Source organism: Sebastes fasciatus, chromosome 16, assembly GCF_043250625.1.
Source record: "Sebastes fasciatus isolate fSebFas1 chromosome 16, fSebFas1.pri, whole genome shotgun sequence".
NCBI lineage: Eukaryota > Metazoa > Chordata > Actinopteri > Perciformes > Sebastidae > Sebastes > Sebastes fasciatus.
Genome location: NC_133810.1, coordinates 17,970,906 through 17,993,580, shown reverse-complemented (window position 1 = coordinate 17,993,580; position 22,675 = coordinate 17,970,906). Strand labels below are relative to the sequence as shown.

Genomic DNA, 22,675 nt, shown 5'->3' with positions numbered 1-22,675 from the left:
TATTTTTACTGTTACTAAATTGTTGGCTTTGATTTGATTTTTCAAGGTTAAAAAAAAGTTTATCTACAAGCATTCTTCTAGTTTTGTGTGGACTTTTATTGAGGAAATTAATAGAGCATCATTTGGTTCTGTTTACAAAAGCAGCAATGTTACACACTGAATTTACAGTACTATTTTATAATGAAATGTGCTTTCATTGAACAAAACAATTTATCAAAAGTACATAAGAGCCAGTATTGTTTCTGAAAAAATGTAAGATACCCAGCCCTAATCGTTAGTAACCATATACAGATTTCCTGTACCGTAGATTTGCTGTCATCCGCTGAAATGTTTGATATATTTTAGAGGAAAGCTCGAAGTTGAATTTAGAAAAGCTGACTAGATTTCGTAGGCACAAATCATTTCAAACCACCTTGCTTTCAAAACAAATGGTTACATCTCTTTACATAAGACACATTAAAATTTGTGACTGACATTAGGACAGTGTCTTGCACTTAACTTATCTATCTGAAATGTGGAAGCAAAAGAAATTAGTAAGGTGCCCATACTGTTACAAATAGCCATCTACCTACACTCAGTCTTGAACATACAGCTGTAAATTAACACACACATATCTGAAAAGACCACACACACTTGGCATTTCCGGCTCTTTTTTTCTTAATGCCAAACCATTCACAGTTGCTTGGTATTAAAGATAAAAAATAGAAATGTGACAGGGAATCACACCATGTCTGTATCGTACAGTCCAGTTCTTCCACCTATTCCCTCATGTTCCATTTTAGGGTCCCTGGTCTCCCGAAAACGCTACAGACGGCTCTTTGTATCAGAGCAATAACCATTAGGTAGTTGGGCGATGTTAGGTGGCCCCTGGCGGGCTGTCCTTCGTCAGTAGGACTGATCTCCGTCAGACAGGCCTGAGTGTGGGGGAGCTGACAACCTCTGAAGTGCTCAGTACTTTTTTACGTTGATGAAAACCTTGATGGCTCCAGTGAAGTCAGCAGAGAGTAGAACCTCTGTGTGATCCGTCTTTAGTGCTCCTGCAAAGGACACTGTTTTTTAGCACTCAAATGGCAGTCTTGATGTCATTAAACCTGTCAATGAATTAATTCGAGCCAACACACCTGAGGGTATCGTTTCAGAGTCTGTGGAGTCCAGGCTCTTACACTCTGCTTCTGGTTTGTCTGCTGCTCCAGCTTCTTGTGGAACAATAAGGCCTGGGTGCGGTGCAAAAATTGCCGAGGTGACCACTGCATTGTGTGCTGAAAGATAAGTAAAGCTTTAATGTCAGTTCAATCAAGGGGAACAATTGAATTGACACAAGGGATGTGACGTTGAGGAAATTTTCCCACCGGATAATAAACTCGTAACACCGGTGTTACTGATTACACCGGACATTTTACTAGAAAAGATGGCGGTTAGCGCGCTTACTTTGATCTTTAACATCGGGTGGCTGTGTGGCTGGCCTCTCCGGTCCAGCTTTCGCTGCAGGGCCGCAGGTTGTCACCCGGTGCTGCTCCTCAGCGCACACCGGCTGTGACCGCTCCGTCCTCCGCACGGCGATGGCCTCATTAATGTTATGGTTCCCTTATAGCGTCGGGTTTAAATCTGAAATATTGCCAAATAGGAGCTTTTGCTTTTCGCTTCGCATCGTTCGTCCCGTGAGTGTTAAATATGACACCTGCTTCTCTGAGTTGAGACTCTGTATGGAGCAGATGCATTCACTGTCAGTTTGTGGCGTCCGTCGTCCGACTTTGTATTGATAACACGGTGCCAATTCACCAAAATGAACTAAATGGGTTTTATTTCTGTAAAAAAAAGCAAAACGGTGGTGGATATGTAATGTAATTGGTGTGTGCCCGACTACCGTGTAACTACCAACAAGCCTAATTGACGAAGGTAGTTGCATTAAAATCATGCTTCTCATGTAACAGCACAGTTACCTTTAATTCCTTCCCAGAAGTCATTGCGGTCCCGTCGTACGGATGTGAATTTGCTCAGGTCGTGGTATGTGCTCCAGATGTACACGTACTTATCCTCTGAGCCACTGACTATGAAGGAATAGTCATGACTGTAGGGAAGATAATCCCACGGTAAGTCAAGGTGCAATGCAACATATAAACAACCAAATTGTTACTGCTACTAGTTAAAAAATGGTCAAGTCAAAACTATCCTCACCTGAAGCTCGCCTTGATCTGGCTGCTGCTGTTCACATAACCTTTGTATTTCATGGATAAAGACAAGTCCCTCAGGTCATAAAGGCGAATGCGGGAATCATTTGAGGTCACCAAAATCTATTGAGGGGAGGGAGAGGGAATTTAACAAGTCTGACTGACATGTCTCATTATAGGGGCATCAAGCATACTGTAGATGTGTTATCAGATGTTACCTTATTCTCTCCAGGTAGAGGTTCAATGCCAGTGATTTTGCGTCCAACTTTGTTCCTGCCTCTTGTGGACCTCACATGAATTTGAGTGTGGTATTTCAGGCGCTAAGGAATGGACAAAAATACATTTAACCTGGAATGAATGAACTGTCATGACAAAAATGAATAATAAGGACATAATGAAAGCGTGCATTAGCAGAAAAAAAAAAAGGATTGTGGCTGGGTACCTCTGTGTCATAGAAGATGCATCGACCATCGTAGGTGCCGATGACCGCATACTTCCCATTTTGACAGAAGTTAGCTGCCGTGATGAGGCGCGTTTGGCCATCCACCTCATTCCACAGCGCCACCTTCTTGTCAGGAATGTTCCAGAGCCGTAGCTTTCCATCCAGAGAGCCGCTTAAAAAGTATCTGTCATCCTGGGAAACAAGAAGCAGGTGTTACTATAAATACAGTCTGGAAGCCAAAATGAATAGATGTGTGATTTGTGCTGAGATAAGTAACGCGAGGTGATTCGACTTACTCTGGGATGGAAAGCAATGGCTGTGACAAAATCAATGTGCTGAAAGCAGCAGAGGCACTCTCTCCTGGATATGTGCCACAATCTGACGGTTTTATCCATGGAAGAGGAGAGGAGGAAGAAGTTCTAGATTGACACAACAATGAAAAAAGTAAGAGGAGAGATAAAACCAGTACTGAGACTGTCTAACATGTGTGATGAGGAGGGATAAAAGGATAAAGAGAGGGCAGTAAGACATCACCTTTGACCAGGACAAGTCCAATAGATCTGCTGTATGACCTTTATACTTGCAGAAGGGGACTGGACGGAAAGGGGCTTTCCCATCTTCTGTGTCTGGGTCCTCTGGAGCACAACTTGCCTATGACGAGAGTACAATCTGTTAGGAGTCTCAAAACTGTAAAATATACAGCATTGCAATACTCGCACCATGACTAAAATAGCTTAAAAATATCCAGTTCTTATAATATTTTCTGGAATAACCAGACGACCCACAAATCAATTATTGATTTCACTCACCCCGTGATCTTCAGATTTAGAGGAGCATAAACTTTCCTGAGAAGGAGAAGGTGAAACTCGACCTGGAGAAGCCAAACAAAAAGGATCGCATTGCAACCAAAGCTGAGCATCTAAATTAAAATAATCAATCATCATACAACAAAAAACAAAACCCGAGATGCTGATGAGGTTACCTTCAGTGTTGTACTTTAATCTCATGTTGTTGAAGTAGTCAAAGGCGGTCTTCAAGACCCAGATGCGAACCACATTATCTTGGCCCGCGCTTGCCAGCAGCCTCCCACAGTGAGAGAACTTCATCGTCCAAACAGCCCCCTGAGGGAAAGACAAAGATGCTGTAAGACAAGCATTCATTTGGTGCACATCTTCTCTTTAACATTCATAACAAAAAAATATGTAAAAAAAAACTAAGATCCTCTTACCATGTGCTCTCCACTCAGGTCCTGCACAACCTTAATCTGATCAAAGTCAAAGGGACCCTTGAAGCTGTGTGCCGCCTTGAACTTGGCAGGCCTGGTGTAAGGCATGCCCTCATCGTCACTTGATGATGGATCATCTGGATCTGTATGGAACACTGAGCCCGGCCCAAACAAAAAGCATAACTGAGGTTAACAAAACCTTTTGCAGCAGCTGGAGCATTAATATTTCCTAAGCATGTGCTGGCATTGGCAATTCCTGTAGAGCTTGTTCCAGATCTAATAAGCCACACTTTTAACAGTAAAACATTTGTCACAGAACTAAGTCAAATCTTGTTAACTTATTGGAAAACAGTTTGATAAATACCCACACAGTGAATACATGCAGATAATTTACGAAGCAAAGGAACAGTTTGTTGATGTTATTGACTTGTGGGTTTTAATTATTCAGTAGTGCATTTATGTAACTGCTGCCATTTATGGTTATGACAGCGAGAAGTGACTTTGTTAGTTAGTTATTTGTCCTGTAATATCCTCAGCGCCCACATCCATAAATGTCAATCTCGATATGCATCTTGTTGTGCTTTCATTTCTTAAAAAAAAAATGTTGTAATGAAAAAAACCCACAATGTACTGTAAAATGTAGTTTAAAGTAGTATATGAACAATTTAGGCACTTTTCCCACATAAAAAAAAAAATACATGGTTACATTTGAAGTGTTTTCCTCAAATCAAACCATCTCCACACATGCTTCAAAATGCTGTGTTCTTTTACCTTCATCACGCACACTTTTCACTTTGTTGACTGCCTTCTCTCCATATTCCTCAGCAAGATGCTTGGCCTTCTTCACAGACTTGCCCAGGAACTTTTTAAACTGGGTTCTGGTTAGAAAAATAAGGGACAACAAAATATGATATTCTATATTTGATCATGTGGTGAGAAGGGTAAGAAAATAAATCCCTGCAACAGGCCACTAACAGGCCACCAATCCTTACGTTTTCTGTTTTAGTTTTCCTCCATCTGTGTCTGCCAGTGGAGCCTGAGCCTTGTCATCGTCATCTGACTGCGCTGCATCATTACTGTGAGGGAAAAAATATAACAGGTCAACTTCCTCTAGAAAATGTACCATTTGTTTTTACACAATTAGCCTTTAAAAGAAACTTTTCCCAGTGGGAAAATGTTAAAAGGAAAAAGAACACTGCTGATGCTTCACACAGCAATAAGCTTATTCCCTTGTTAGAAAAAAAAAAGCTTTATACTAGGAGCATGTTTTGATAGCGAAGCGTCTGGATTCAGTATAATCTTTCCACTTTTTGTTTGTACATATATTGCAATACTGGATAAAGCACCACTTATTCTTCACTGGGTTTCTATCAAAATAGTTAATATATAGGACAGTATTGAGAAAGATACATATATGATACTGGCTCCCCACGGCAATCAAATTTAACAATACTGCAGCTTATACAGAAAATACTTTTCTGCTTACGTAATGTACTCTTTGGTCCTCCTCATGATGTGCAGAGTGAGGGGGTTAATCCCTGCAGGAAGTTTCTCTTCTGCCTGGATTAAAGGGATTTCTTCCCCAGTGTCCAAATTCTTGATCATCACACTGGCCAGGATTTCCTGTTTTAAGATAACACGAGTACACATTTTGTGCACAGAAGTTTTGTGGACGGAATGTGCAAGAGGTTGGGTTATGGCTTGGATTCAAGCTGACTAAAGGCAATAATAACAAACAGAGTGACTCTTACTTCATCTGTCAGTTCTCTACCAGAGTTGGAACGTGGACGCTGAGGGCCTGGAGTTTGTCCTCCACTCTGAGACGCCTGTTCATCCTCATTTTCCTGATAAACAAAATACATGCAATGGCCCAATAGATAAGCAAACTGCTAAACCATATATAGTTTAACTTTTGAGCATCTCTGGATGAAAAAGAGGTCAGGTGCACAGCCTCACTGACCTGTGCTGTCACCACTTTGTCCCCACTGGTGGCACTGGCCAGATCCAAGGAATGCTGCAGCTCTTTGGTTAGACTCCTCACTGTGCTGCTAGGAGACACCAGGCCGGAGGGCTCCAGAGCATCGCCGCTGACTGCAGACACTGGACAATCATACAACAGAACACAACAGTTCATCACAAAAACAGGTCAACTATTCTGTCTGCTTTGCATATGTATGCAGTGGTTTGACATTGTAGTTTTGTTAGAACCGCTATCAAATATAGGCTATTACATGGGATGTGAGATAACAGCATAACCCTAAAATACTTGACTTTCTAGTATGAGATCAGTGGTGTTTTTCAGTGTTCTTCACACACACACACACACACACTGTTGCTCTAAAGGCTGTACTTTACAGCTATGTCTTTGAGAAAGTTACTAATCCAGTGATGGCGAAGATTGAATTCACACACTTTGTGGATCAATGTAACATTTATCAACTTTAGTGATATTAACTGTGAACTGGTTTCTCTACCTTCCAGTCCAATTGGCCTCAGACACTCCTGAGACTTCTTGGAAGGTAGAGTCTGCCAAGACGGCGGAGGCGGTCTTGGTGGAGGACCTCCGATGGGAGGGGGTGGGCGTGAGGGAGGAGGCTTCTTGGTGCTTGCTACAATGTCCGGTTCCGCTGTGAATTGCCGTGGAGGTTTTGTAGGCCCAGAGTCCGAGTCAGCCGACCTGTCTGTGTATGGGACCTGGTCCAAGATATCTGCAGGTCTCTGCTCCTGCTCCCCTCCTGCAACCACAGCAGCCCCATCAGGCTGACTCAGTCCTACGGTTCTGGTGATGTCTGGGGGCTGAAAACCTTCTTGTGACCCAACTGATGGCCCTGGGAGATCTGTGGGTTCAGCGGCAGGTATAGAGCATGCTCCGTTTGTTGCTGCATTTTCCTGTTGTTCCTCTGGCCGCTCGAAAAGATGAGGTTCAACAGCTGGCGCTGCTGGCTCCACAGGAACTTCCTGAGCATTATTCTCAACCTTTGGCTCCGGTTCTTCTCTTACATCAACATGTAGCTGATCTAATAGCTGAGCCACCTCACCACCATCACCAACACTTCCCTTCTGACTCTCCTCAATGATGCTATCAATGATCTATGAGGAAGAGAAAATAACCGTAAGTTAATTTTACAATACTTTACAGCACTTATGATGCAAGTTCCCATGTCCAGCTCAAATACAACAGAAATATGTTATTGGCTGTAAATGTGCCTTTTCGATCTTTCTTTTCACAGTAACAAAAACTCCCAGCTAGAGTGATATCCACATAAAAACCTGGAAGGTATAGCAAAGGACGCACTGCAGGTGTGCCATTTCTAAAACTTACCATCATAGATATCTATGAAATTCACATTAACTTACACTTTTCATATACAAAATAAAAATATGAGAACATGGTGAGATATTTTGATAAAGCTCTTTCCATTTTATCAAAGTCATCGTGTGGGACCCTGTGCAACAATAGAAAAAAACATACCAGTAGGGAATCATCTTGCTGAGTCTCAGATGCAGCCACTCCGCAGCTCACGTCTTGTGCAGCGCTTACTGATCTCTGTGACAGCTGTTCAGAAAACAATAAAAAATTACCAACAATAGATACGCATTGGAAATAACAACAGTCTCGTGCCAGCTTTGATTTCTATCGAGGCTTATCAAGCACTTCCAGAGAAAAACCTATTTGTAGAGTATTGGGTACCTAACTAAAGAAATGCCTGTTTAATGAGCACATTTCTTTAAAAGTTCCAATGTTTGGTATTGGCAGTGGTAGAAGTAGGTCTACTCAAAACTGAAGTACTTTTCTGAAGTAAAACTATTAACTATTAATAATAACGATTAATACCTCACGGAAAAAGTCCTGCATTCAAATTTTAACTTCACAAAAAGAGTAAAAGACACAGCACAATGTATTTAAATTTACGTCATTTGAATTTCAGTTGTAACTGTCTGTGTGGGAAGGGCAGGCAAAGCAACAAGGCCAGATGATTAATTTACATTTCATTTACATTTTCCTAACTGTCAGTTAGGAGACACCGGCTAAGGGTTGAGTATTTGCAGTCAATGATTCATTACTAAACAGGCTGTGTCAATGTTTTCACACAGGGTACCAAAAGGTAGGTGCAATTTCAAGGAGAACTACTATAAACACTGCAGTCACCTCTAGATAGTTAAACACTTCATGTTAGAGCAGCGTACTGTTTTATGAGGGTTCACTTCCAACAGCCATAGGTGTCTGGTAAAAATACCCAGATTCATTAAGGAATATAATAACATTGAATTGAACTCCAACTCTATGTATTAGCTACCTCCACTTAATTTTAAAGCCTTGGTAACACTGAAACTCAACAATCATTTCAATAGCGACTATGCAGATACTGCCTTGTTTCAACAGTGGCTGGGCTTAGATAAACATACCTGAGGCGAAGGAATGAAAAACTTTGCCGGTGACCTGAAAAAACACAAAGGGATACAGTTCAAAAAGGCAATGAAAGTCTAATCTAAAATACAACTTCCTAAGCTAATCTAAAATGTGTTATTGATTTTCCTGTCCCCTTGAGCAGTTCAATTAATGTGTATGAATTATATCTCTTTTATCCCAAAATTAAGTACAGATTTTCAGACCTCTTCTATCTTTAAACAACTTTCTGGACACGCTTGCTCACAAATCAATGTTGTCTTGAAAAGTCCGCAAGAAAGACAGACAAGAATGGTCTTTGGTAAACATAACGTGCAACTAAAGCAGACAGATTCTGCCAAAATGTCCAACAAAAATTGGGTTTCTAACCTTTATCAGTACTAAAAAAAAAAGGTTGTGGTTTCTAAAAACGTTCAAACATGGTTAATAATACTGCATGGATATTGACATGGTGGCCTCCACACAGGGAATGAAATTAGCATCTGCCACCTGCCAAATACAGGGTAAATGTTGGCAGTGGCAGGTAAAAAATTCAGGTCACCTGAGTGGCCTGTAGAAATGTTCAGTGACCTGACACTGTGGCAGGAGAGGAAAAAGCTTAATTTCAGACCCTGCCTCCACAACTTATATTTACTATGAAAAACTAGCCACCTGCTATAATGTAAAATTTACATAAAGTCCAAGAGGCAGAGTAACAATTTAATCATGGTGTAGTTTTGTCAATTCATCAAAAATCAATAGCATTTCCTTACACTATTTTAAAAACATGGCCATGTTTCCTGGTTGATCTTGACTTAAACCCAAAGCTCCCACAATAACAGACAGGAGTATATCTGTGGTGTTACAATAAACAATGAATGGATTTGATCTCAGGAATAACATCATGTGACTTGAATGTTGGAGTTGACTTAACATCAAACAGCTGGTGAACTGAGGTCATGTTACTGTATGACACTATACACAACACAGTTTAATAGATCAATACAACATTGACTGGATAGTAATAAGTATTAGACTGGAGACTCTGAAGCAGCTCAGTTAACACTGTAAAATTAGCATTTTGCAACGTTGTTAGTTAGCTGTCATTGCTAAGTTGGATAGTTACTTACAACGTTAGCTTTAAACGTGTGCATTAGTAAAGTCTTATCTGAAGTAACATTATCAAAATGTGTTTCCTTACACTTTGGGAGATGGAGTAAAGTTAACGTCCTCAGGAGCATCATAGAATTCCTCGGTGTCACTAGTGTCTGACGCCATGCTAACATGAATGTAGCTCACTAAGCTAGTCACATTCAATAGCCAGGCAGCTGTCTGAAAGCCGAGCTAACCTGCAGAATGGAAGAGTTACACACATGCACCTGTCTCTCTATATACTGCCTTCTCTAGATTGATGTTTTCATTAAAAGGGCTTGGCCCAGGCGTCGTCAATCCTGTCCAACGTCACGCCATAACAGTTACAAATGAGCCAAATGCTAAGCTAACAAATGCAATCTGCTCGTACCGCTGACCAACGCCTACTGCTGCTGACTAGCTCTCTAAGTTACCCTCCTTTATAAATATCTGTCTCGTTCACAGCACAGTGTCTTCTATGAAGTCAGACACCAAAAAGCGCGTTTTTTGACAACAGCATTCACTTGTTCAGCTGTCCAGCTAACGGAGAGCCAGTGATCCGCTTCATAAACAAACCAGACAGTCACACAAAAAAAGACATGAAGGAGGTGAGTCAAAGGGCGGGGCCATGGATGGGCGCTCTCTTCTTCTGCTACGTCACTGTGATGACAGTCGGGCTGGTTTGGACCAAGCCTCCAGGAAGTGCGCCAGTCGACGATCCGGACTTTCGTAGTGGTCAAACGGCGGTACTGCAGCTTCCGTGTCAGTCACGTGATGCCGTTGTGCCCAAAAATACTTTTTCCCATAGACTTTTTTATTTTTTGTTAGCTTTTTTTTTTATTGAGAAATTTACATTACAATATGGCATCGTACAGAACAGTCCACAACTACAAGGGAACAGACAAGCCTGGAAATTGGCGTACAGTGCATAAGAGTGTGGATGAAGAGAGAGAAAAAAAAAAAAAAAGTAAGGGAATGTGGGAATAGTGCTAGGGGTTCTCTGCAAGGTTAAGGTCCTCAACTAACATTGAAAGCTTCATAGCTTCATTCTTTTTCTTCATATGTTTCAGAGATGAAAAGTAAAGACACAGCTCCTTGATTTCAGGGTTCTATTTTTATGTATAAAAAACTTTCCAAGAATGATTATGGAATTGATTGCCAGGTCATGTACGGGATCTTTCACAATCATACCAAATATAACATTTTCCTTTGTTAGATTAGAAAAATTTACAAATTTAGTGGACAACCAATAATGCAAATCATCACAGAAAGCATTATCAAAAATACATTCATAAAATATATGTTCTGTAGTTTCAATGTGTTCATCACAGAATGAGCAATTATTGTGATCAAAACCAAAACAGTTTCTTAAGAATTCAGCTGAGGGGTATATTGCATTGAGAACCTTAAAGTGAACGTCCTTCGCTTTTGGTGCAATAGGAAATTTGAAGAATTTTGATCTTAGACTCTCCGCATCTTTTTTAGAGAAACATTTTAGAATTGAATTTCTGTTTGAAGAGAACGGTTATAATTCTTTAGTAAAGGTTTGCCGAATTGTGATGTTAGGTAATTTTAAGTTAATGAGGTTTTGACCATTCAACAGACTTTTCCCCATAGACCTACATTTGGAAAGAAATGTCTGTAAATGTCTGTAACTCCGCGGATCATTTTTTAGGTGAATCAACTTCCCAGTACGAACACTCTAATAGCACTTATACAGACGGAAAACGAGCCATTTAGGCTTCATCTACATCCATGGGCTTCATGCGCCAAAGAGCAACTCTCATAGGTATGAACGGGGCCCCGCCTCCAACGCTGCATCCAGTTATTTTTATACATCCGTGATTTGGACTCATTACTGCCCTCTACTGGACTCATTACTGCACCCTACTGGACTCATTACTGCCCCCTACTGGACTCATTACCGCCCCCTACTGGACTCATTAGTGCCCTCTACTGGACTCATTACTGCCCTCTGCTGGACTCATTAGTGCCCTCTACTGGACTTATTACTGCCCTCTACTGGACTCATTACCGCCCCCAACTGGACTCATTACCGCCCTCTACTGGACTCATTACCGCCCTCTACTGGACTCATTGAAGAACAGCAAGCGACAGAGTGGAGAAACCAGGGATGGGTCATGTGACATGTAATGGGATGCTGAGAAGAGAGTATTACATTCATAAATGCAAATTTGCGAGTGTTAAACCTCACTTTAATGTTTTATAAGAAATAAACTATATATTAAGACAATAGCTTTTGCAAAAAAAAAAAAAAAAGGCCAGTAAAACGGTGAGTTTGTGCTACCATTTTAATGTTTTTACTTACTATTATTTATTTAAGGGATTAAGAGAGAGCGACCTGTCTAACAACAGTAAAACGCTTCTGTCTCATCGTTTCTCCTGTCAAACAGGACATTTATGTCTGGCTGCTTGTCCCGCAACACCAATGAGCTTATTTACCCTGAGTGTGACCTGCCCTGTGAGATCTTCTGTTGATGAAGTTTGTGTTTCTGTAGATTTCTGTTTTTTACCCTCTCTTCACAGTTTTTCTAATAAGGAAATACATGCTACAAATAAGAAATACGCAGTGACTGTTGCTGTAAAAACCCTCAATATCTGTGCACAAGAGGAACTTTAATAGCATTTGTGTTGCATAGCAATCAGAAGTTAATGCAGTGATTCATATGAAAACATAGCAAATTATTACTTAAAACTATTGCATGAAAAGTAAATATCTGAGCACGTATCTTGGCTATAGGCACATCTTTGTAATATATCCTACTTCAAATTTATTTTTGTATGCATTTAATTATGCTACATACAACATACATTTCCACAGTTTGTATATACATGTAGTCTATATTTGTTTAATAAAAACGTGTTTATGTAGACATTTATACAAATCAAATTGTGAACAAATATGATATTGCATATATATATAAACAACTGACCATATATCTGTTGGCCTACAGATTGAATTGGATAATGAGAAAGAATACAGTACCAAAGGCAGTACTGCATTTATTTAGCTCCAATGAACAGACAGTTTAATGAGCCAAGACTTCAGGAGAAAACTCTTCTTGTCATGCTATGTCATTATTGCAAGCTAGGGGAAAATGTTGATTTACCAGAAGATAAAGGAAGAAATAAATAATACATTTTCAGTTATACTCAATTTATGTTGATTTACACAGTAGCCTATACTTCAAGGTGACATTTGGTGTGACTGCATCATTGGAACTAAATAAATGCAGTCTTAGAGCCCAAATTAGTTCAAATAAACACACATTTTGAGGCTTACTGATGATGATATGACATTGAGCAGTGTTTTCATTATTTTGTCCAATTTGTGTACACACATGTGAAGGAGCAAAAATATTAGAAGCATCTTACAATACAATGCAATCCACTACAACAACAGCAAAAGTAAAATCGTGTAAATAACGACATTGACTTACAAATAACAGAACAGGTTACCAAATAGGCCTATAATATTTTGTATTTTGCAATGTATTGTAAGGTGCTTCTAATATTTTTGCTCCTTCACATTTGTATACACAAAGTGGACAAAATAATGAAAACACTGCTCAATGTCATATCATAATCATCAGTAAGCCTCAAAATGTGTGTTTATTTAAAGGAGTGCTAATTTGGGCTCTCATTTTGGGTTAATTTTTGTCGGCCAACATTTAAACCACCACATGGGGGCGCTGGTTAATTTCTCACTTTGTGTTTGTGCGTTTCATATTGTCACCAGGTTGGGCCGACGGTTTCTGTTGCTCACTGCGTCTCAAACCAACTTATTTTTTTGGGACCGACAGAGAGTTGTCTGTAATACAATATTTGGTTAAATTTAATCAAATTGTAGCAGTGTATCTGGATCACGATTTATTTTTTAACCGTATATGTTGTTAACAGCCACATGAACCACCCGTTTAAGCTCTGTCGGTCAGGTGACGTTTGACTGCGTGTATCCGAATAACAAACGCACCCATTCAGTTCATTGACAGAAATGGCTACCACGGAAGTGGGTGAGTAGCTTCAGAACTGCATTCTGTTTAAATTATTATTATTATTCCTACATAAAGGCAGCATTTACACCAGTTTACAACTGTTTGTTAGAGCGTATTTTACACGTACAGTCGTCTAAGCGGCCCCAGCACGACGCTGTTTCCCTCCATGGGAAAACCCTCTGAAGCTAACAGCTAGCCAGCTAGCCGCAGCAGCAGCAATAATACTCTCCCCAATCTATCACTGCTTTTTGCCACCTTGTGTCTTTAGTAATCATTATTTAAGTTTTATTTCATAATTTACTACACCATTGGAGTCCCTACATTCCTCTCAAATCGAGTAAAACGCCTTATTTCCCCTTATATTGTATTTTGTCTAGTTTTAAAACTAGACTAGCAGCCATTTGACTGTATGTTGACCAGTTGATGTTGTCTCTTTGCATCTTCATACTTTAAGAACATCTTAAGGGTAGGTATGCCATCTAGCATGTAGCTCAGTCTCTTATGGAATAACATATATGTGAACATCATTTAATCAATGGTCATTCCTCTGCCATGGTATGTGTACAGTACTGTAATTGTACTTTTGAGATATCAATATACTATAATAATAATAAATGTGTTTATATAGCACTTCTCAAAACAGATGTTACAAAGTGCTTCACAAGACAATAAAAGCAGATAAATAAAGTAAAATATATGGTTACTGTTAAAACAGAACATCAGACAATAAAAGCAGATAGAGTAAAACAAATATGGTAACTGCTAAAACAGAACATCACAGAACATATCAATAATAATAGAAGTGGTAAAATGGTAGGACACGTTGATAAAACAAATATACAGTATATATATACATAAATGTGTATCCAGAAACGGATGTATACATACATATATTTATACCCTTCTACCTATAGGAATGCTATCCTAAAAAAATGTGTTTTCAAAAGTTTTTTAAAAGTGGATACAGAATTAGATGATCGTATCTCTATAGGAAGTGCATTCCACTGTTTTCTTTGATGCCTACAGCCAAAACAGCCTAAAATTATCACCTGGATGGCAACTGTATTGTCAGTTTGTAGGATTTCTTTTTGACAATCACAACCATTCTTATTTATCCCTCACGGTTTCTTCTTTTTTTTCACTGTATCATGATACAGGAATTTTTCTGTAAACTCGATTTACAGACTGTCTCTGTCTATCTCTGTTTTTGGTTAATCTGTTGACAAATCAAGGTATTTGTCTCATTGATTAAAACAATAATCAAAATCCATTATTGCTATAAGACAGTCCTGTGCATTGATTTGCTTAATTGCTCAGAGTGGCCCTAACACAACCAAAAGTAGTACAGGGACAGAAACTACAGTATAAAGGGCATGGCAAACTCTGACAGAATGTCTGTATGTACAGTATATCTATATATCTATATATAGATATATACAGTAATGCCTTGATTATCTGTCTCATGTCTTTCAGAGCGTAGACGTGGCCAGCTGGCTGCTCTGTCCATAGCAGCAGTGGTCATCATCGTGGGAGTTCCTCTGTGGTGGCGAACAACTGAAACGTACCGCGCCTGGTTGCCTGTCAGTCAGATAAATGAGTTGGCTAATCTGCAGGTTTGTTCATGCTTCTTGCTATTAAAGCTGGGGGAGGCCGTTTATTTTGGCGTTATTTGGCAAATCCATAATAATCTTTCAGCATGTTGTAATTCAAGTGGTACAATGGCAGGGATGCACCGATCCGAGTTTTTCAGTCCCAATATCAATAGCGATACCCGGGCTTTGGGTATCGGCCGATACAGAGTACCGATCCGATACCACTTTAATTACATGTCCCCATCTTGTGATCCATTTTATCTTGCATGTCTCATCCTCTCTTTCTCTGTTTTTGTAGCTACAGTTGAGTGCTGATGTGGAGGTTGTGTTTGCACGTGGAACGGTGACGCCAGAACAGCAAAAGAAGGTCCCGCTGACACAGACACAGGATGAGGAACACACAGTAGATGGTGATTACTTATTAATGCTGTCTGTGATCTCACAAAATATGAAGACTGCAAGGTAATTTTTACCTCAAATTCTTTTGTTTCCAGAGGACACAGCTTTGAGGTATAGGTATGAGACAAAGTACCGCACAGCTACAATCATGGAGGAGGACGCCCTAAACCAGCCCACTGCTGCAGGTGAGATGTTGTCTGCCTGTCAAATCCAGTTTAGTTTCCAGCTCTTCAGATGCTAACATTTTGTTCTCTCAGTGAGACCACAGGAAGTAATCTCTCTCTCTCTCTCTCTCTCTCTTCTGCTGTAGAGGCAGATCTATCTCTGCACACGCTCAGTGAGAGTCCGTGTGGCTCTTTGGTTGTGTATGTGATCCCAGAATCATCTTCACTGCTGCCTGAGGTTAAAACTTCTTTTATTTACTTTTAAAAGTGTTGTTTTGCTACTGTTGGCACTTTCCTATTCTGTATTAAGTTAGTTTTTCCTGTCATCATATGACATATGTGTTCATATTAGGGGTGGAAAAAAATCTATGTATCACTTTTTTTTCTTCCTTTTTTTCACGATTTTGAAATGGATTTTTTAATGCCAGGATCGATATATTTGCTTCATTTGAGTCTATACAGAGGTAGAAGGCGGTTACCGCTTTTATTGTTGTAGTCTGAATAACGTAACATCATATCCGTTCCGTATCCGTCAACCAAAACAAACCGCAGCCGGCTGCAGTGAGCCGAAACGAGAAAGTAAGAAACGGCAGAGGGTCGGTGTGGATACGACCTGAACCCTCACATTTTAAATCCAAAGTGGTAAACACTGCACATACAGTAGTAAAGTATGGAAACACTTTGGGTTTCCCACATTGGCAGGAAAAGCAGAGCTGGACCTGATGGCTAAAGCTGCTTGCTAACTCTGTCACGGACAGGAAACGTAATTGTATTGCGGTAACGTGCGGTCAAGCCAGCCATCACTCTCATTTCCGTGGTCAAATTGGCCAACGCTACAACTGTAGAGCACCCATATACTGACATTTATATTAAATGCATTCAAACGACCCCGATGGAGCTGACCATGGATGTATAAAGAGAACGGAGCTGACGAGAGAGCTAGCGACGGACTTGGCGAAGTTAGTGGAAGTATATACGCGTGACTACGTGTGTTTTCAAAATAAGGTGTTAACAAAGAGAACTGTATATACAATACAACATACATATATGGAAATAAGATTGATTGGATTATATTAACCAGAAGTGTAAAACATTACATGCCCCTTTATAAAGTAAAGAGAATACCACTAATTTGTGAAGGAAATGTCTTTATTCTTTGATTTTCGGATTGCTGGAAAAAATTAATAAATAATGCCTCACAATGACTGATATTTTTTACTTCAGGACATCTCTGACTACATACATGCTGAAAATCAAACATTTTTACTGTATTCATTTAGATATTTTCAAAAGTAAAAGTCCCTTGAAGTGTATGATTCAACGTTTTCCCATGGTCTAGTGTTAAAATAGTTAACAAAAATCGCAATAAATTGTAATATCGAATCGCAATACATATCAAATCGGCCCCCAAGTATCGTGATAGTATCAAATCGGGAGATAGGTGTATCGACCCAGGCCAGCCCTAGTTCATATGTTAAAAGAGTTAATTAAAGTCTGTGTATAGTTTTATGCTTTGATGAATGGTAAAATTAGTTTGTTTTTTTAGCTCTTGCATCTCTGTGACACTGAGTCAATTTTCACTATAATCTATCAAATATATTCTGTCATTACTGCTTAGAGTCTAACTCCTAACTGTCTAAATACAGTACCTTTCTGCAGCATTTTAAATAGTATTATGAGAACTTTGTGTCACTCTGGATAAACAGAAGATAATGTAATACCAAATACCAATGTGTACCTTCATGCCTCTCAGGATGTGGACGTGTATATCGGTCAACGACGGACAGCCCTGCTGCGTATTGGTGCCCAGATGAGAGTGGGCAGGACACTAGATCAGTTGCTGGCTCATCTGGAGCCTCGGCTGAAAGATGTGCTGCAGGTGATGTCTTTTAGCCACACCGACATCACCGCTGCCCTCAGCGACAGAGTCCGTCTCAGCCCTGGCAGCAAAGAGAGCATCGCTGACAGTATGAGAGCCTTTAAATCCAGCCCAGGTTAGTCTTTGTTTCATCAAAGTGGACTAACTTAGTTTCTGTTCCAGGCAGTATATATTTCAACTATGTGAACACTGTTCTCTGCTTATTCTTACTTCTCTTTAGGTTACGAGATAACATTCAGTTTGTTGAACCCAGACCCAAAGGCACACCGGCTAAACTGGGACATAGAGGGCGCCGTGCAGACGTACATCCAACCTTTGCTTACAAAACTGGCCCCTGTGGCCAACTTTAGCATTGATTCTCAGGTACTGCGTGCGCGCGTTTGTGAATGTGCTAGGGCTGTCAATCGATTAAATTATTTAATCGCGATTAATCTTATGATGGTTCATAGTTAATCGCGATTAATCAGACATTTGTGTCTGTTCAAAATGTACCTTAAAGGGAGATTTGTCAAGTATTCAATACTCTTATCAACATGGGAGTGGGCAAATATGCTTGCTTTATGCAATTGTATGTATATATTTATTATTGGAAATCAATTAACAACACAAAACAATGACAGATATTGTCCAGAAACCCTCACAGGTACTGCATTTAGCATTAAATAATATGCTCAAATCATAACATGGCAAACTCAAGCCCAACAGGCAACAACAGCTGTCAGTGTGTCAGTGTGCTGACTTGACTTTGACTTGCCCCAAACTGCATGTGATTATCATAAAGTGGGCAGACTCCTGGGTACCCAGAGAACCTCGCCATAATTTAGCCTAAGTTTGGAGCTTTATTAAGTATGACATGGTTGATGCCAATGGATTCCTTAGGTTTTATAGTTTCATATGATGTCTGTATCTTCCTGCTAGCTTTAAGAAATTAGTGTCATTAAAACGAAATTTGCGTTATTATCGTGTTAACTTTGACAACCCTAGAATGTGCATAATGACAGTATGCTCAGCTACTGTGTGTTAACGAACATATTCTCCTCACAGACCTTATACTATACCATGCTCGGTGTCAACCCACGCTTTGACAGCAGCCGCAGCGCCTACATGCTCAACTCTGACAGCCTTGCACATGTCATCAACCCTGTGGAGGCTAGACTGGGTAAAAGAAAACACACACTGGATGTTTTTCAAATGTTTGCCAAAAGATGTGGTGTAGTTTGTTCTGGTGTATTTACGTATAGCTTTTTCTTTTTGCATTTGATTTCAAGGCTCAAATGCTGCATCTTCCAACCCGGTGTTGAATTTTCTTCTGTATGTCCCGGATGCCCACCATTCACCCCTTTACATTAATGACCGCAAGAAACAGGAAGTGCCTTCTAATGCGTTTCACTCTCCACGTTGGGGTGGCATTATGGTAAGATAATCTAAAAGCAACACTGGGTGACAGTAGTCTAAATATTATGAATGGTTATAGCTTATTATAAGTGAATATATTTGTAGGTATATAATAATCATAATTTGTTAGCTATGCATTGATTTTGCACTCTTAATTTGTTGTTTTGGGTACTGATCAACAAAAAATGTCTTATCCATGCTTTTGTAGGTCTATAATGTTAATGGTTTCTATGGACCAGAGGCTGTGTTCCCTGTTGACATCAACATCAACATGGCCAAAGTCATGGGAGTCTTCCTTGCACAGCTTCGGTAAGTGGACACCTACAATACAACAGGTATTGCTTTTCCTGTAGACACAAGGTAACTTTCCTGTACCATGTCCTGTCAGACTGTTGCTGGGTGTACAGTCATCTACTGCTCCCCCTGGCTTCCTGGTGGCACCGTGTGACAGTACAGGACTAGCTGATTGGGAGCTGGACCGTCTCCTGTGGAGTCGCAGTGTGGAAAATGTTGCGACAGCAACCACCACCATCACATCACTGGCACAGCTCCTGGACCAGATAGGCAACATTGTTATCAATGACAACATTGCTGAACAGGTAAGATGCATACACACCTGTATTAATCAGTAGGTTTCTATGTTGCCTATTTGTGTGCATTAGGGCTGCACAATTAATCAAATATTAATCGGGATCACGATTTTGGCTTCCCACAACTAAATGAACATGATCGACTGTGATTGATGTTTAAAATGCTCTGCTCATAGAAAACTCTGCTGCTTAAATCAAGCACTTCCTAAACTAACAGCTATAGATGCACCGTAAATCAGCAGCCGATAAAAGCCGGCCGCTTTTCAGCAGTCCCATATATTGTTTTTGCTGGCCACACACACACGTGTGCAGCCGCCACATGATGGTTTTACGTCAGCACACGTCGGCACAGTCAATAACGTCACACATGCACAACATGTCAGCAGTGTGGAAGAAATTCAGTGTGAGTGAAGAAGGCATAAAGCTGCAATTTGTCACAACTGCAAGTCCAAAATAAGCCGTGGAGGAACAACATTAACATATTTGGAACAACTAACTTAATCAGACTCTTATTATATTGTAATTCATTCCCATGATGCTGCTTCAGAGTAATCACAATGACCGGCTAGTCTGCCGACAGCACGGAGCTAGAGGGCTCCGTTAACGGAGGTTCCATTGAGATACATTATGGTGCAACAGCGACATAAAATAGATAACAGAGAGAGAAATATGACCTGTTTAACTTCCTATCACTACCTCTAAGCAGCTCTCAATATAAAAGTAGAACTACTAATGCCAAGATTTTTTTAATCAAAACAAATACTTAAATAAAAATACAGTTTTTTTATTTCTTAATCATTTAAATATGTGTGTTTTTTATGCAAATAGCCATTATAGATGACAATAACAAAGTAAAAGGACAACATTTAGAGTTTTGGACAGCATGAATGTAACACAACATGGAAGTGAAAGCAGCGCTCTGTTTATTTAAATGTGAAATTGCAATAAAAATATTTTGTACCTAAAATCTATTAATAATCATGATATCGTGATCTCAATATTGATACAAAATAATCGTGATTATCATTTTGGCCATAATCATGCAGTCCTAGTGTGCACATATGTGTTTGGATGTACATATGTGGCCATGTCGGGCCCTGTTCTGGGGCATCTGATCACTAAAATAGTTTTTGTCTAGCCTGGTTCCAGACCTCTGAATCGCTGTCCACATCTCAGATTTTTTAAGCAATTCAAACAGCTTGGTGTTGTGCTCATTGACAGCCGTTTCCCCCAGTTAGAGAAACAATTGACCAGTCAGAGCTTAGTAGGTGGTTAGTAAGAGGAGGGACATAATTGATTTACATAGCTAGCTCGCTACGAACCTAGCTACATCCATGAAAAATATCAACCAAAAGGCATGGTAGAGATACACGTAAATTGCCTTATCGTAGTAACGCTTAATTCAACATTTTTTTAAACTACTTTTGAGCACTTTATCCCTTTTTATCAGAGATTATTAGAGGGACATTGCAGTTCATGGTCAGCATCTTTAATCCCCAACAGATTTCTTTGATCAATGTTAAACATTAATTTAACTGCTGCTACAAACTACTTCAGCAGCTTCCATGTTTATTGCAAAGGACATCAAGGGGACGGATATGAAACATGATACTGTTTGATGGGGGGAAAACCAAAAAAACTTACTCCCCTTCTCAACAAAAAATCTGCTAATACGAACACAATGTCAGGCTGAATGAATAAACAAATTATAGTGCCTAATTTGGTATTAAGACTCTAAAAGAAGTTGTTAATTATACTATTCTCCTTCCTAGAATTGCATCAGTTGTATCCAACCTGTGATTGTTATCCCACAGGTGTCTAGTGCTGTCACGTCTCTGCAGCTGGCTGTTGCTGAGTTGGAGTCCGGGAACCTCGGCTTTGCTCTGCAGTACAGCAAAGAGGCCATCCTGGCATCAGAGAGGGCATTCTTTGACCCTTCACTCCTCCATCTCCTCTACTTTCCTGATGACCAGAAGTTTGCTATCTACATACCACTCTTCCTGCCCATGTGTGTGCCTATTCTGCTGTCAATGCTCAAAATAGTGTCTGACGCTAGACAGAAACGCAGAGAGAGGCAAGCAAAGAAGGACTAAGAAACACTTGAAGAGAAGACCCGATGAACATGTGGTCTGAACAAATAACATGTTATGATCTTGATATTTAGGTACAAAGGTATGCATGAAGAAAGAATCATTCGCAGCATGGGGAATTTACAAAACAGTCATATATGATTTTTATTGTTTCATGTGAGGGATTGTGAAAGATTTTAATGAATGGCTGCTGTGGCTGTCTGACACTGTATACTGGAAAGCTTGAATTGTTGTAAATGTGTACAAGTTTTATATTTGGATTCCGCTTTCTATTCTAAGTTATTAATAAACAAATAAACTCAACTCTTTTAACTCATGTTTTCGCTCTCTGGTTGGCAAGACAATAAGAATACCTGATTTTATATAATTATTACATTAATTTGGCAGGCACTCCTAAAGCAATTGACACAAATTTTGTTCATTAAAGCTAAATATTATATATATATGTAGAATTTTTTTCTGGAGTGTTCAATTTCATCTCACTGTCTTCATCAGTAGCATCGTTTGTAATTCAGTGTTTTTTAAATTTGTCTTACTGGACAAACTAAAGCACAGACTTATCTTTTGATGCGGTCAGGATGCATTTGTGTTTAAACTACACCGTGGTCACTGACTGATCCTGAATGTGGCTTTAAGTGGCAGTAGGTAGAACATTTTTGTCATCATTGGGCAAAAATCCCATGATAACCTTTCAGCATATTGTAATTAAAAGTGTTGTGAGAGAAAACTAGTTCTGCACCACCACATGGCTCTGTTTTCAGGCTTTAAAAAAATCTAGCCCATGACGGGAGACTTTGGCCAATCACAGGTCATTTTAAAGAGAGAGCGTTCCTATTAGCTGCTCATTCAACGGAGGCAGCTCTCAATAACTCGCGAACTCCAATCATACGGTCGAACTAGGGAACGCTGTCGAATAAGAATTCATATTCTGTTACTGTAATGTCTATTTCTCGCTTCAAATGTTTTCAGAAAGATCTTGTAGTGTACTGTTTGGCTGTAAAATGAGAAAGTTTGCTCCGGCTGGTGGGCGGTGCTTGGTATTTCCTCAACGGATCTAAACATAGCTGCCAGGCCATATATATATATATATACATATATATGTATATGTATGAAATAAATACAGATTTCTTAAGGCACTTTGTATGAGACACACAAGGACATGAGGGAGACAGAGCTCTTAAACCTCATAACCACAAT

General features: G+C 39.7%; 2 protein-coding genes across 2 annotated transcripts; one reads left to right on the top strand and one right to left on the bottom strand.

The window, feature by feature from the left end:
- Positions 1-72: 72 nt before the first annotated feature.
- On the bottom strand, positions 73-9,987 carry wdr44 (WD repeat domain 44). The gene is made up of 20 exons (XM_074612274.1): positions 9,424-9,987; positions 8,243-8,276; positions 7,308-7,391; positions 6,310-6,925; positions 5,796-5,935; positions 5,587-5,679; positions 5,322-5,458; positions 4,828-4,911; positions 4,607-4,713; positions 3,839-3,990; positions 3,593-3,731; positions 3,420-3,481; positions 3,145-3,261; positions 2,907-3,029; positions 2,611-2,802; positions 2,387-2,488; positions 2,176-2,291; positions 1,941-2,068; positions 1,122-1,259; positions 73-1,037 (listed from the first exon to the last, which is right to left on the bottom strand). Exons 1-20 carry the CDS (start codon positions 9,498-9,500, stop codon positions 949-951), a joined length of 2,730 nt encoding a protein of 909 aa, XP_074468375.1. The 5' UTR covers positions 9,501-9,987; the 3' UTR covers positions 73-948.
- Positions 9,988-13,227: 3,240 nt separating this feature from the next.
- pigs (phosphatidylinositol glycan anchor biosynthesis, class S) lies at positions 13,228-21,781 on the top strand. Its single transcript, XM_074610922.1, has 12 exons — positions 13,228-13,387; positions 14,843-14,982; positions 15,260-15,371; positions 15,456-15,545; positions 15,671-15,762; positions 17,278-17,518; positions 17,624-17,766; positions 18,448-18,562; positions 18,672-18,817; positions 19,007-19,107; positions 19,187-19,397; positions 21,203-21,781. Exons 1-12 carry the CDS (start codon positions 13,369-13,371, stop codon positions 21,479-21,481), a joined length of 1,689 nt encoding a protein of 562 aa, XP_074467023.1. The 5' UTR covers positions 13,228-13,368; the 3' UTR covers positions 21,482-21,781.
- Positions 21,782-22,675: the final 894 nt, after the last annotated feature.